This window comes from Arvicanthis niloticus, chromosome 12 (assembly GCF_011762505.2).
Source record: "Arvicanthis niloticus isolate mArvNil1 chromosome 12, mArvNil1.pat.X, whole genome shotgun sequence".
NCBI lineage: Eukaryota > Metazoa > Chordata > Mammalia > Rodentia > Muridae > Arvicanthis > Arvicanthis niloticus.
The window spans coordinates 34,439,273-34,455,693 of record NC_047669.1 but is presented as its reverse complement, the minus strand read 5'-3'; the positions used below and the strand labels follow the sequence as shown (position 1 = coordinate 34,455,693).

At 34.5% G+C, this 16,421-nt stretch overlaps 1 protein-coding gene across 4 annotated transcripts in view; it reads left to right on the top strand.

Annotated features, from left to right (window-relative positions):
• Positions 1-116: 116 nt before the first annotated feature.
• Dzip3 (DAZ interacting zinc finger protein 3) overlaps positions 117-16,421 on the top strand; it is a 59,668-nt gene continuing 43,363 nt past the window's right edge. For 2 of the 4 annotated variants that reach the window (XM_034514804.2, XM_034514805.2), the window contains exons 1-5: positions 117-336; positions 7,874-7,974; positions 10,490-10,562; positions 13,245-13,400; positions 14,698-14,814. In XM_034514804.2, coding sequence (XP_034370695.1) covers positions 7,943-7,974; positions 10,490-10,562; positions 13,245-13,400; positions 14,698-14,814 — 378 coding nt within the window. In that variant the 5' untranslated portion in view covers positions 117-336; positions 7,874-7,942. The remainder of the gene's footprint in view (positions 337-7,873; positions 7,975-10,489; positions 10,563-13,244; positions 13,401-14,697; positions 14,815-16,421) is intronic. The other 2 variants (XM_034514807.2, XM_034514806.2) reach the window with 2 other exon arrangements.

Sequence of the window (16,421 nt, the reverse complement as noted above, 5' to 3'; positions counted from 1 at the left end):
TGAGCTGCCTCTGGGACCGCTGTCTGTGATTGGCAGGGTGGGCGTAGGTTCAAGGCGCGGGGGTTGCGGGAAGCTGGCAGGGAGCCGCCCCCCCTGCAGCCCCCTTTCGGGCGGAGAGGCCGCGAGGTTTCAGCTGGAGGTCCGCGAAGACGCACGATCTCGCGAGACACGCTGGTGCGGCTCAAGCTGTGGAGGGCCTCCGGGGCGCACGGGGGTCCCTGTGCCGCGCGGGCTCGGTTCCCGGGGCTTCCTCGGCCTTGGCGCTGCGGGGTCGGCTTTCCGTGTGTGCCTCAGCCTCTGCCCGAGACACGGTCGCATCCCCCTAGTCTAGACACGGTGAGGAACCCCGAGCAGTATCGGTGGGGCTTAGGTTTGGAGGGGGAGGGGCCTCAGGCTCCCCAGCACGGGTCCCTGTGCCCACTGATGTCGCAGAGGAAAACCAGTGGCGGTCGGGGTTCTGTGACAAGTGAGCCGTGGCTTTACAATAGGATTTGTCAAACTCCCTAGAGAGAGCACCCCAATGTTGCTCCCCAGTGTGTTCTCGTCAGCGTTGATGTCTGTAGGCAAAGGGGCCCGGTCGTGTCTGGCATGACTGTTTCGCACATTTCTGTGGCGACAAAAAAAAAAAAAAAAAAAAAAAAAAAAAAAAAAAAAAAAAAAAAAAAAAAAAAAAAAAAAAAAAAAAATGGCACTGTTGAGATTTTTTATTTATTTATTTTTTAATCAAAGGCAATGTGCACCGGGTATATGTCTAACGAAGCGAGTCAGCAACTGGTTCAGGAGCTTAAGCTGGGTTGAGGCATAGAGTAAATAGCCCATTTGACTAAGATCATCTGAAATGTGTGAATTCAGGAAACGTTTTTGTTTTGTTTTGTTTTGCATTGGTACCTTTTAAAGAAGTCATTTATTTTCATATTAAAAAAGTAAAAGCAAAGCTAACTGATGGCTGAAGATGATTGTGCTGTTGATAATTCACGTAAGAATTTGTAGCTAATGTATTCATTCATTCCATTTTAAACATGTATGTATAACGGGCTAGGGATTGACTGTCACTCAGAACAAAGATGAGGACGTGGTGCCTGCGGAGAAGCAACCATCTAATAATAGTCTAAATAGAAAAGTACTGTTGGCATTCACTACATAAATGAGAAGTGCGTCATCAATAAAACACAGAGCCAGTTTGCATCTAAAATGTTTTTGCACCTTTTGTCTTTGTGTCTACATTTTACGGCTTTGGTCGTTTCGTGAGGTAAAATCGAAGAGTAGTCAGTTTCACATGATAGTTTATCCAATAAATTCTTTTTTCAGCGTTAATAGTGGGATGGTCACTGTTCCTGGTCACTGTGTACTTAATCTGGGCATTGGGTTTAATGTTCTGGTAGTAAAAAATGTATTGCTAGTTCCTCAACCTAGAACTGACCTTAATACTTGCATGTAATTTAAACAGTATAAAGGCAAAAGAGGAGGAGGAGGGATGGGATAGGGGATTAATGGGTGGGGGGAATGGAGAAGGGGGTTGGCATCTGAAAGGTAAATAAATAAAATATCGAATAAAAAAAAAAGTCATAGTCCCTTGTAATAGATTAATGTAGTAAGATAATGAATGAGTTTGTATGTAAACTCATCTGTGAAATTTTTAATAAAATTGTAATATTATGTCTTCAAATAAATAAAACATCAGGAAATGTAATAAGGAAAAAATAATCTAGAATAATGGTGATCAGAACAGGAAAAGAAAAGGTCAGAATAGACCTCACTGGAAACACACATACACACACACACACACACACACACACACACACACACACTTACTTGAGGAAATACTGACTAGCTGACAACTGTGCCAGGAAGAGCCTCAATCAGTTCGTTTTATCTTTTTTTAATGACATGGAATTATAAAACACAAAATTATCTGATCCTTGTTGGCAGAATCTATTGGCCTGTAAAATTAAGCTTCATAGCATGTTCATTAATAGAACTTCAGCAAATGTCAAGTTCTAGTTTTCTGTCCTTGTAAACTAAATTTGAGAAATGTCAACTCTTTCTCCGTATTTAAATTTTTATTGATATAAAGTTGTATTTATTATTTTCTCAGTCTCTAATTTTAGATCTCCATTTTGACTAGTTCTCTTAGTTGTTACCTTGAGGACTTTATTGATTTTACTTAATTTTACAAGCATTCTCTTGCATTTTGTTAGTACTTTTTTTGTTCCAGAATTACCAGTTTTATTTGGTCTTTATTCTGACAAACACACAGTCATTACTTGTTCTTTTCCAGTTTTGTAAAAATTGGAAGTGTAGTACGTTTCTATAGGTATAATGTGTGTACATATATGTGTTTGTTTTTGAGATTGAGTTTCATGTAGCCCAGGTGGCCTTGAACTTACTATTTACTCAAGAATGATTTTGGATTCTTTTCTGTATCTTCTGCCTGTTGAAAGTGCTGGGATTACTAGCATGCTCTGTTATAACCAACTTTTATTTTCAGTATCAAAAGGATTTTTAAAGACACTAGCTCAAGTGATGGTCTTTCACTTTGTGTTAAAACATGTATAATCATATTAACCTGCTAGGTTAAATATCCATCAAATATTTCAAAGGGATTGTCTTAGTTAAGGTTTCTATTTCTCTGATGAAACACCAAGACCAAAAGCAACTTGGGAAGGAAAGGATTTATTTGGCTTATGCCCATCTTACTTCTAAAAGAGCCTATTTACTGCCTTTTGACCACTAAAGAAGTCTGGGTTAGCAGAACAGTCTTAATCTACTTGCCAGTATCTTCTGCTTTTACAAGTTTTGATGTATGCAGAGAGATAGGTAACATGTGTTAAGTGAATATTGAGTGTGTAAATTATGTCAGATTACAAATGACCTTCTGACTTGCAAAACTTACATTCTAATGAGCCAAATCTAAAAGGAATTATATAGTAAGTAGAGACAACAAATGGTGGGTTTTTTGTCTAAATTCTAAAACAAGGGGATTATTAGTAGATATCAACTGGAAATAGAACAAATGTTTCATTAGCTTAAGTTCCAAAACAAGGGGTTTATTCATAGGCATTTACAGCAAATACAATGGCAGAGAAATCCAGTAGAACATGGCAGATGTTTAAGCATGTGGTTATTTAGAACCATGCATGTCCCTGTTACAACAAAAACTTTTCAAGTACTGATCCTAAACTTTACCCAGGATGAGCTTTTGATCCTTTACTCAGAGCCTCCTAAATGAAATTTTTAGAATGTTATTCCTAATTTTTTTCAGAAATATTAGCCTTTATTACAAAGCCAACTGCTAAAAAGAAAAAGAAAAAAAATCATCTCTTCCATTGACATAACAGGCACATGTCCATAATGATGCTTTGATCATTGATGTGTGTGTGATGGTGGTCCAGTAAGATCATACGAAACTGAAAACTGAATGTTCTCTTCCCAGGAACCAGTGACATCTTGGTTGTCATTGTCATAATGCAACACATCACATAGTGACATCATATGAAAGTATAGCACATACTGTTATGCATGGCACAAATAAACCACTAATGATTCATGTGTTTACTGATTCATACTTCTATCATTACCATTAGTATTCATAATCCAAAAAAAGCTTAATAGTAAATGCCATGTAAAACTAGAAGTGTCTTCATATGTATGTTGTTTACCAACATACACATACAATCTGTTATATTGAGGTCATGCCTTATAAGTGTGTATTGATGGTCTTTTACAATATTCGTGCAACAGTGAGATAACTCAATGACACATATATCTGGTATCCCTATTAATAAGCGGTATATGAATATTGTTTCCTTTACCAACTGACAAGTATTAAAATTTAGCTATCCTTATTGGTAAAGCCATAAAATTCACTTTTCACTTTTGAAATGTACTTAAGACTTTTCTTTCCATACATTTTACAGAATTCATATCTGTGTTAAGAGTAGAAGTCTTAATAATTTAAATAAATGTTTTCCCCCATCTTCGCATCTAATTTTATATATTACAGTCCAAATATTGCCTTGACTTTTGCTTGTTTCACACAATTAATACACGTTTTTAATTCAGTTTCTAAAAGTAAAAACACATGAGAGTCACATGTCAGAGTTTAATAATCATTTTTAATAGCTTTTTGAAGGCCTGCTTCTTTGAATAGAGTAAGGTCCTTTGCATGGCTCATAAAATTTTCTGGTTAAATTTATGGAATAAGTAGATTCTTGTTTTGTGAATTAAAACAAGAAGCTTTTTCCAAGCAAGCAGTAGAGATGTCAAAACTATGTAGAGAAATTGTAGGAACAAATAATAAAATTTTAGTTTTTTTCTTATTTTATGTAAGCTTAATACCTACATATAATTAACAAGTTAATTGATTTTTATGTTTTCAGTATGTTCTCAAACTTTTAATGCTTTAGGGATATGTGAGCAAATAAAATTTATATTTCTCTTTAAAAAACTGGTTAACTTTGAGAGATCATTCAGATAGGTTTCAATTATTCATTCCAGTACTACAGGTAACTGTCTGGCACTAATTGTTCTGATTTACCTCATTGTTAAGAAAAATCCCTAGCAAAGGTGAATATGACTAGTTCACTATGAAAGATTACATATAATTAATTATATTTGCATATTATTTGCTGGCCAATATCAGGCTCATATAGTTTTGTTTCTGATTGTGCATGTGCAGACCTAGCTGAACTCAGTTTGCATATTTAGCTTATATAAATTTAAGTATGTCTAGAAGTCATGGAGAACAGTGGAAAGAACATGCATTTTGCATGTTTGCTCTCAGTTATTTATTAGTAATGACTAATTCTAAGTCTTAGTTTTGCAGTTTTTAATAATGAATTACAGTAATATCCTTCAGAGTTGTGTGGAGACCAATGTTTACTCAGTGTACATATTTAGACAGTCCATAGTGTTGTACACAGGAACTGATGAAATCTTATAATGAAATCACATAATATATTTTTATATGAAAGGAAATTTTCATATCCAAAAGCTTAATTCTCTCCTAAAAGAATTAAAAAAGTTAATCCTTTTTTAGGATAGTAGTATGTCAATTTTCTTACAGTGGAACAAGCAAAAGGCTGAAAAGTTCTGGCAAAAAAGAGTCTTAGTTGTAGGAAAACACTGAATTGTCTTTCCTAAGACAGGAAAGTATTGAAATGAATGCATTGGGGGAAATCTAGATTTTTATCCTTTATGTTAATCCTGACTTTAAAGGTTTCTTCTGACCTTTTCTAGAAAGTTAAGTATCTGCTTATTATAGTTGGACACTGGTAATGTTTTAGTCTGGGCTGCTTCCTTTTAGTTGCTAGGCACTTAGGCCTTCCCAGCAGAGGCTGTAAAATTTGTCTACTGCTGCTACCTGCACTTACCTTCTAAACATTGATAATCTGCTCTCCTGGAAATTTCCTCATACAGATTGTCTCATGTTGTATTTTGAACAGGCAGAAGAGCTACCAGACTTTCTTAAATTCAGCATCTAAATGTCTTTTGGTTTACAAAGTCTCACCACTTTTCATCAATACAGACAGCTTAGAGAGGATTTCTGCCTTGTAACCAAAAGATTTTCTTCCCTCTTTACATAAATCTTTCCTATGATCTTCACAGTTCCTAATTAAAGGAGAACTTACCAATCTTCAATGTATCAAATATGCTGTTTGAGAAAATACCTAGTTACTGAAATAAGTGTTCTAATGCAACAAATGAGGTACTGTCATGTCTGGTATTCTGTAGGAAAGAAATGGAGATCCTGTTATATTTGTTTTGGTGTTTTTCAGTCACCCCCCCCCCCTTTTTTTTTCATTATTTCTTCCTTTGTTCCAGAGCATCTAGCAACAGTTTTACATTTACATGCTATGTTGTTCCTGAATTTACCAAATGGGATCAGAAAAAGAAAGCCAGCCTAACAGAGGGTCCTGAGTCTAAAGTCATGGACAACCAAGGAAGACATCAAGTGGGACTAATTTTAGAAAAGTTGTTCTTGGAATACAGCTAAATAAATAGTCAAAAATACACTTTAGTCTCATATTGTTTCATTTATATTGTCTGTATATTTTTGCTCTTTCAAGAAACATCCACAAAGAGAGCAACATGGTAGCATACACCTTTAACGACAGCATTTTGGAGGCAGAGGCATGTGAATCTATGAGTTCAAGGCCAGCATGGTCTTTGTAGTGAGTTCTTGGACTACACAGTGAGATCCTGTCTTTAACAAGGTTGAGAGAGGAGAAAGATCTACAAAACTTCTTTGATGTTTGAGCTGGAGAATATACAAGAGCTTACTACAACTCATTTCTTATTTTATGGAACTGTATAGTATGGTTTTGGGAGAAATGTGGCTATGTAGCATTTTTATAGTAAGGAAAATTTTACAGTAAAGAAATGTATAATTAAGCAGGAACTGATACTCCTCTGTGGGAAGCCATTTGACAATATGCATTAGTTAACTCAATAATATATCTTTAGCAATTCTACTGTGAACTTACTGTAAGGAAATACCATTGATACAGTAAAAGGCTTATAGACCAAAACGATGGTCAAGAAAATGGTCAAGGAAACCATAATCAAACATTGTTGCATTCAGTCAGCACGTTGTAGCCAGTAGTTTCTACTAGCCTACTTTAAGCTCCTGGCAAGCAACGCTACCAATAGTGGCCCTGGTTCTCTTGGATCCGCAGATGAAAGACACACACATACATATTGGCTTATTTTTAATGTGCTTTTTATCTCAGTGGCCTGGCACTTCTAAGCCTCCTGCGGCTAACGTGTCCTTACATTTACTTCCAGCTCAACACCTTTCAGCTTAGTTGCTCAGTTACATTCAGTCCTAACTCAACACCTGTAAATCATCCCTCAACTTAGTTGCATGTTTTCATTCTCCTTGCTCATTACCCTAAATCTGGCCTCAGCTTATTTGCATTTGTAATCTGCCTCCAGCTACCCCGGGCACAGTAGGGATTTCACATGGCTGGTGGCTCTCTCTCCTTCTGAAGCATGCAAATTCTCTTTTCGCCTCCTGTGTCCTTTAGCCTGCTGGGGGAACCTGGAAGTCCTGCCTCTTCCACCCAGCCATTGGCCACTAACATCTTTATTGATCAATCAAGAACCAGTTGGGGAACAGAACCTTCAGCATTCACACTCGGATTCCCAATGAAAACATCAGAACCACCCCCTATACACAGGATCATCCTAATTTAAGTCCTGCCTATACTACATAATGAGCTCAAAGCTAACCTGAGCATCTTTGTGAGATCTTGAATCAAGTCCATGAGTATTTATATAGTATAAATTGGTCTTGATGAGTTTAAATACATATATGGGGGTGGGGGAACAGTAGGTAATATGTGTAAATACTTATATACATATATGTCATCAACGTTAGGTAGAGAAAGAAGAGTGATCTGGAATATTTGGGAAGTAAATATGATCAAAGTGTGTTGTGCAATTTTACCAAAGAACTAATAGAATTTTTTTTTTTTTTAAAAATGAAATACCAAATAGGGGTAGAGAATGGAACTTGAGTGGAACTGCACTTGTCTAGTATGCACAGGGTTCTAAGCATAGTTCCCAGTACTAGAAAAACAATGAATAACTGTTTCTAATATTGGAAACTAAAATACCATAAAAGATGGTTTTGATATAGCATTCAGTGCTGCAAAAGAATAGATGATTTTAATATAATTATAGATTGATAAAATATTCCTATGCCTAGAAAAAATGTAAATTCTAGATGGTGGTTATATTTGAGTATTGAACCTATGTTATTATTTTATGGAAACACTGAAAATTTTTATAAATAGTTATATACTGGTCTATATAGAGGAGTAAAAAAATCTTTGGATCTTCCTATTAAAAATACTGTTTTTTCTTGCAGCCTTAATGACCATAGCAAAAGTCAGTTTGCAATCATTGGAATAACTCTTGTAAAGGAACGTTGTGCAACATGGATTCTCTAACAGAAGAATTTTTTGTAAGGTAAAGAGTGGGTTACCACCACTAAACTGCATTTGTTAATATTTCAAAAGACGATATAGCATTAGACTTTTCTCCATAAACTTTGAAAACTATTGTGAAATAAGTGCCACTAAGCTTCAGGGCAATTTAGCAACTATTTTTAGGGGGAATTATAGACTCAGTGAAGTCCAGTTTTCAGGAGAGTTCTTTAGAGACTCTCCGTTAGCTAAAGAACTAAGGGCCTAATAGTGTGCCATATTTGGAGACTTTTTTTTTTTTTTTTTTAAGATACAAAGTCATCACTTTGAAAACAGTATTTTTAGGTGTTTGGGTGTTTTACTTGCTGAGTACTAATGATAGATTTGTACTTGATAGGGAGTTTTCTGTAAAGGATTCAGGATTCATTGGGGTATGTACTTAGTTTTACTGTGGAACTTGGAGCAAATATAGGAGCTAATGATATTTGTATTAGAAGCTCTTAAGCAAGTGTCTTAGTTATGATTTTTATTGCCTCAGTGAAACACCAGAAATGACCAGAAAGCAAGTTGGAAAGGAAAGGGCTTATTTGGCTTATGCTTCTACACCACTGTTCATTATTGAAGAAATCGGGCCAGGACCTCAAACAGGACAAGAACCTGGAGGCAGGAGCTGACGCAGAAGCCATGGAGGAATGCTGCTTACTGGTTTCCTTCCCATGGCTTGCCAGCCTGCTTTCTTTTAGAACCCAAGACCAACAGCCCAGGGATTCCATCACCCACAATGGCCCCTCCCCATAAAGCACTAATTCAGAAATGCCTTGCAGCCGGATCTTATAGAGACATTTTCTCAATTAAGTTTCCCTCTTTTCATATAACTGTAGTTTGTGTGTCAAACTGATGTAAAACTAGTCAGCCCAGACAGCTTTGGGCATCTAGATGTTTCCAAGCTGTCGCAGTTGATTTTAATATGCGTCTGGAAGTGATAACTATTATTTTAAAGAGTGAGTGATCATGAAATAGATTTAGCAAGTATTTATTGGATGACATATTGTATTCCCTCAGGTCTTGAAAGGATTCAGAGTACTGTGGCATTCATTCCCAGACAATATGAGCTTGTTAAGCAACTAGAAAATTAAAGAAAAGTTAATTAATTTAGTTAATTAAATTATGTTTTTCTTATCCATGACATACTAAGTGTGCTGAGAGTCATAATTTGAAATATTTTTCTAAATTTTGTTTCCTCAGATGAAATCATATTATACATAATAAATGAAAAATGACCATCACATGCACACACGAAGTAATAATATTTTATAAATTCTAATTCTATGTAAATCAGTGTTTTTCATCTCAATATTATATGTACCACTCTACTGAAGTACGAAGAGCGCAGAAATCATGTATGATCCTATATTAGAGATCCTACATGATGCTACTAACAATTTTGTAAATCTTTTAGATCATTATAGTATACTGCATATGTTAAAACTGGAGTCAGTATTAAAAGGAAAAGCTGTCGAGGTATTGCTTATTACCAAAGCAACTTAGGATTTCTAAATGTGATAGTTTCCATAAATTAATATATTTTGAAAAACTGGGCAATTTTAAGTTTAGAAGCTCTTAAATGAAACATTGAGATTATTTATTTTTTTAATTGTGGCATATACCTGTTAATTGTTTGTTTTGATTTTTGTTTATTTTATTTTTGAGAGAGAGAAAATGTAAAGTTTGGTGGGGAGGAAGGTAGGGAGGAACTGGGAGAAGGAAATAACATTGTGTAAAATTAAAAGAGAAGAAAAACATTCCAACAAAATAGGTGTTTGTGTGTGTATATACACATATATATACATATGTATATATGCATATATGTTTCTTCATACATATATATTCATATGTGTATTATACACACATCTTCCTAGCCATTTTTATGTTTTGATTTTCATACATCTACACGCAAAAAGAAAATAACCCTTTTTAAAGACATCTTTACCTTAATATAATGCTATGAGCTTATATGTATGGTCTGTGAGTGTGTGTGGTCTGAGGGTGTGTCGTCTCAGCCCTTGAGAAGTGTGTAAAAGATGGAGATCAATGTCAGGTGGCTTTCTCTATCACTGTCCTCCCTAAATTTTGAGGCAGCATTTCTTGCTGAACATGGAGTTCCTCTTTCTATTTTGCAGGCTGGCCAGGGGGCTCTATTCATCCCCCACCACAGCAAAGTGGGCTTATAGGAGTGTGCTGCCGTGCCTGACTTTTTCATTTGAGTACTAGGAATCCAATCTTAGGACCTTAATCTTGCAGAGCAAGCATATTAGCCACTGACCCACTTCCCTAGTTCTGTTAATAAGGTTTTCTCCTATATCAAGCAAGGGCTTAGCATAACTGTTCTTTAACTTGAGCCTCCAAAGAGATGTGGTATCCATTCCTATTTCAGGCTTTGATACACATTTGTGATCCTTTTGAAACTTTGAGATAGTGTCTTAGTTCCTTGATTCTTTATTGCTGCAATTGTGATCTTTGTGAGGACATGCCCTTAATATATATGTTTTCTTTCAAAGTGGAAATCCTGATGTGGAGGAACAGACCAAGGAAGAAACTGAGAATATAGTAGAGAAACCAGTCAGCCAGCTGGTAAGAAAAAATTGATTAATGTTTAGTAAATTAGTAAGGAGTTGATTCATTTGTATATAAAGTTATAATGCAAAGACTAGTTGTAAAATTTTAGTAAGTCACTTTCTGAAAAATGATTTTTTTCATAATTAAGATTTTTCTGGGATTATTGCTGCTGTATGTATTGCTGTATGCTAATCCTCAGGAGAAGTTGAAATCTGTTGAAAATGAACTGTTTCACTCAGAAACATCTTAACAATCAGGCTTCATTTGTTAATGTTTTTTTCTTTGTAATAATGTAGATGAGGCCATACTAGGCAAGCAAGCACTATATCCTCTTAACCTCATTTATGTATGAAAAGGAATAGTCAAGCAAAATCAACATATATGTATGTATGAAGGAAGATACACATCCAGAATTTTCTTAGGGAAAAGTTGTGTTGATTTATCTTTGAAACTAATTTTCTTTTTTGTTATTTTTACTTTTAGAACTCCTAAGTATAAAGATAATGAGCCTGAGTTGTACATTAATTTAAAGCTCTTATTGATGATGAGGGACCAGAGAGATGTCTTAATGATGATAACAGTTGGCGTTCTTGCAGAGTACATAGATCTAGTTCCCAGCACCCACATAACAGTTCACAACTGTTTGTAACATTAATTCTAGAGCATCCCATGCCCAGTTTTTGTCTCTGTGTACATTCAAGCACACACATGGTATCCATACATACATATGGGGAAAATATGTATAATTTTCTTGGGGGGTTATAAGCCTAGCTTTTTTTTAACAGCTAAGCCATCTCTTCAGTTAATGAAAGGTTTTAAATTAAAAACTTAAAATTTATCAACAGTGAGTATAATTATAGAAGATTAAAATATTTATATGAATATGTTATATTCAAGGAAAAATTGAAGAGAAGTTTGTTTTGTTAGTACAATTTTACTTCTCATAGAGTTTTGTCCCTATAAGTTTTCCTTAATGATTGATATCACATGCTAATACAACTTGAATGGTTTTTTAATAATATATGAGGAAAATAAAAATAACCATAATAGGATGAGTTTATTACTAGAAAATAGTTCAGAATAGTTATAATGTGTTCTATTATACACAGGTTATACAATTGAGCAAAAGCAGGATCCAGGGCTATTAGGTCCAAAAAAAAAAAAAAAAGTTGTAAATAAATATTAGGATTATAAAATTAAGAAAAGGTAGACACTTTGTCTTAGCTACTTTCTTATTTTTGTGATAAGACACTGTAACCAAGACAACTTAAAGAAGAAAGCATTTAGTGAGAGCTGGAGTTTCAGAAGTGAGTGGCCATGGCCATAATGGCAGGGAGTTTGGTAGGTTGGCAGGCATGGCACAAGAAGCGTAGCTTAGAGCTTACATCTTGAGACACAGACAGGTAGCAGAGAGTGAGACACCACCTCCAATAAGGCTACACCTCCTAATTCTTCTCATTCAAAATACATACAGTTCAATCTCAGCTTGAGTTAGATGTTAAATAAATTTCTTAAAATGAATTAGGCATATAAAATTTTGATAGCAAATTTTAAAATGTTAAAATTGTGATACAAGGTAAATATTTAACATCCTTGAATCTATGAAATTTCCTTAAGAAGTGTGTATTCATGCCATAATCATGTCTGTGTGTAAATTTGTTAACCATGTCAGATTCTTTAGTAACTTTTGGGTATAGAGTTGATTTTTAATTTGACATACATGTACTACAGGTAATAATCATTCCTTGTAAGATTTTTAAATCTACTTTGTGGGCTTTTTAAAACTTTTTGAAGAATTTCAAGTCAATAGTTCTGTAATAAGTATTTGCACACTTTTCAAAGAGATTTTGCATACTTTTAAAACAATTTGGGACATAATTGTCATGTGGAAGGTACTGTGGAGTATAACATGTATACTTTCTTCAGAATGGCTGTCGATGGAAGAGTAATTTTGAGACTCAGCCTTAGAGGAGACAGTATAGACAATGCTGCAGTAGGTTCTGTTGATTCTTAACTGCATTTCTGTCTGATTATTGCTCTGTTAGGGATCCAAGAATCAAACATTCCACATATGAGCATTTTTAGTAACTCGATCTCTGTAGGTCTGTAGTAAGCTCTTTGTTCTGATTTTCAGACACTAACCATGACACCATATTCTTAATGCTTCTCTCCTGAGGAGGGGCTGCCACCTGTCAGTTGTGTCCATGTGTCTTTCTCTGTTCTTCACTGGCTCTTCACAACTAATGTTAGTAGGTAATCAATCTATCAGGGTTTGACTCTTTAGTTAACAATTAACCATTAATGATGGCTATATTAAGTCTTTAAAAGTTAATTCTTTAAATCTCAAAGTTATTGATAATTGTTCAGTTCTGACTGAGTTCAAATAAATCATTCTATTTCTGTTTTTAATTTAAAGTCCTGGAATTTAATTCATTCAAAATTTCTATGGATCTAGAATCTGAAAGATCAGCCATACCACTTAAAAAACAGTTTTCCTACTATGGTGTAGAATAATCTACATAAGTTTCTTAAACAGAGACAGTCTTATTCTTACATTTTGTGGTTTAACCACTACACATACAGACACACATACACAAATACACAAGAACTTTACCTCTTTAAAAATACTTTTAATGATTTTATCACTAGAATGAATGAAACTACATTAAATAATTTAATAAATTAAATGTCTTATAGGACAAACAGAAAATGGATATCTCTACTGATCCTGAGCCTCTTAACCCACTTTTAGAAGTAAAGAAGGTATTAAATGCAATCAATGCTCTTCCCAAAGGTGTGTTCCCTAACATTGAAAAGTTCATTCAAGAAGATTTCTCCTTCCAGACTATACAGGTAACATCATAATTTCTCTTTAGTGAAGTTGTAAACACTTCTTCATATGACTTTTAAAGCTATATGTTATAATTGGAGTCATAAAATCTCTATCTGATAGTTGCAAAAGGTTTTGCTGTCAACCTGGACTATAGATTTGTTAACAGAACTTTTAAAAGTCATAGGAATATATGTTTGTAATAGTAAACTGTGGAATTTTGTGTTTATTTTGATTCAGCAGTAACATAAATGTATCTCTCCTGGCCAGGAACTACTTTTGATATTGTTTTCCTAATTTAAAAAATAATGACATTTTTTCCAAAATGTTTTTATTAATAAAATTTATTCCAAACAGAATATATAAATTTAAACATTTCATCTTTTGATCACTTTCTACCTGAGAAATTTTTACATCATCTGGATATATAATATGCATATCAAATAGTTAATAGCAATAAAACATAAATTTATTTGGTATAAATGTAATTTGACATTTGTTAAAAATAGTAGTACGTTTGCATTCTAATAAGGTAGATGTTCATTTTTATACAAAGAATTAAATCTTGACAGAATATTTGCTACTATACAGTTAAATTTTCCATAGTTAAAAACAATACACGTATTGTTCTTTTGTGGTTTGGGGGGTGTTTTGTTTCGTTTTTAAGACAAGATCTTATTATTTAGCCCAGCTGTCCTGCAACTCCCTTTGTAGATAAGACTGTCGTTCAACTCCCAGAGATTTTCTTCCTCAACCTTCCACATGTTGTAGTTAAAGATATGTAATCCATGCCTGGCTGTGTATTTTGATTTTATAGTTAGCGATGTTAGATTGCTGATAGAAAATAGACACAGACAACAGAGCCTGTTGGTGTCTATCCATACCAGAAGTACTACCAAAAGAACAGGGTGCTAACCTTGGCCTCTTTTCTGTCTCAGCCATGCAAAACTGTTTCTCTAGATGCAAAGCTGCTGAAAGCTCTACCTGGCATCTCAGACATTGTGTGTGTGCTAGAAAATGCGAGGCATTAGAAGAAAGTGGGATCCATACTTTTTCTAAAGTGTGTGTGTGTGGTGTGTGTGTGTGTGTGTGTGTGTGTGTGTGTGTGTGTGTACGTGTGTGTGTGGTGTTAAGAAAATACCTACTGAGACTAATTAGATTGGTTAATAATAAGCTTAATAAACAAATATGTAAATAATGTATATTACTAAGGTAATTAAAAAATCTTTGTCTTCAACATGGGTTATACATTTTTCTTTTTGTATTATGTATTTAGAAATCCTAATTTACAAAAATTATCATTTCAATTATTCTTCACAGAGGGAAGTTACAACTAATAGCCAGACTGGGGAAGAAGTTGTTCCTGCTTTAACATTACATTTTTTGATAACACAACTGGAAACAGCACTTAGAAACATTCAAGCTTCTAATTATACTGTGAGTGTTTTACGTTGAATGTTTGAATTCATGGGCTTGTATAACATTTTCTTTATTGAGAGAAGAGCAGCATGTGCATATTTCTATTTTTCTTGGATTAAAAGACACTTCAACTAGTGGGACTGGAAATTCCAGTTTACAAACAGTCATAAACGTCAGAAAATCTTTTAGAAAAACAGAAAAACAGCTACATAAGGAGTCAAAAATGTTGACAGAGAATAGAATGATGGTCATCAGGGAAGGGTGGAGGGGAAGACCCGAGAGATATTGAACAAACAATACAAAATTTCAGTTAGATGGGAGGAAAAATGTTCAAAAGAGCTAGTAAACCTTATTATGATACAAGTTAATAGCCATGAATTACATTTTTAAGATTGAAAGTAGACTAAATTTTTACCAAAAATGATATTTACATATTTATTGCATATATTTACATATATTGAATTCTGCAATATATATGTAATTCAAATATTGTTGTAAATTATAAGTATATGTACATTTGTCAATTAAAAAAATATTCTTAATCCCCCTCCTTTCCCTACTTATACTTCTATTATACTACTCCTCTGTGTCTGCAGAACACTATTTCCTTTTATCCAGCCACCGCCTCCATTTCTTATCATTTTTCTGCTCTGCTTACAAAGATCGTTGAGTCTTAGGAGAAGGGATGTGAAATAGATGTCCCATTCAGGGCTGAACATTCCATGGTCTTTTATTCCTAGCACTTTGGCCAATTGTAGATCTTCATGCTAATTACTGTCTACTGCAAATAAAAGTTTCTCTGATGAAGGTTGAGAAATCCATTGATTTATTATTATAATGATGAGTTACTAGGAGTCAGCTTAATACTATGTCCATTTAGGAGCATAAAGGAATGAGGGCCTGTGACTGTCTGGCCACAAGTTCTTGGCCTGACAGTTGTGCCATAGGCGAGTATCATCTTGTGGAGCAGGACTTAAATACAATTGGAAAGTTGTTGGTTACTCACAAGATGTTCATGCCAGATTGAACCAGTGGATATGTCTTGACAGGCCAGACATTATTGTAGCTCATAGAGTTCACAGCTAGGAAGCATTGATGATTACTTTTCTCCTCCAGTAGTATGCATAACACCTCCCAGCACTGTGAAAGCTAGCCATTGGACATGATGGTTCTAGATAATACCATGCTCTGTCACTCAAGTATATGGTGTCTTCAGCAATACTGTAAGGTTCTGAAAAACAACCAGTAGCAATGACTATAGCCTATAATTCTTGAGTGTCTACAGAAACTCATTGGTCAGCAACATAAAGAGGTAACCGATTCTTGACACGGGGCTTTCGTTTGTTACCCTATAAGGGTTTTTGATAACCAGAATATTAGATAATTAAAGTGAGGATGCTTATTTTTGAAAAGCTAAATTTTAGGACTTTTGATTAAATGTGCTTTTATTGCAGTTAGTTTTATCAAATAAAAATGACATGCTTCTCAGTGGTTATTAGCAAATGATGAGTAATAAAATGAAATTTTTCACCTTTTTTATTTTTTTTTATTTTTTACCATTTTTATAGTTATTAAATAATTCTAGGATTTTCAATTAATCCTGTTAATTGGTCCTGTAGCTTGGT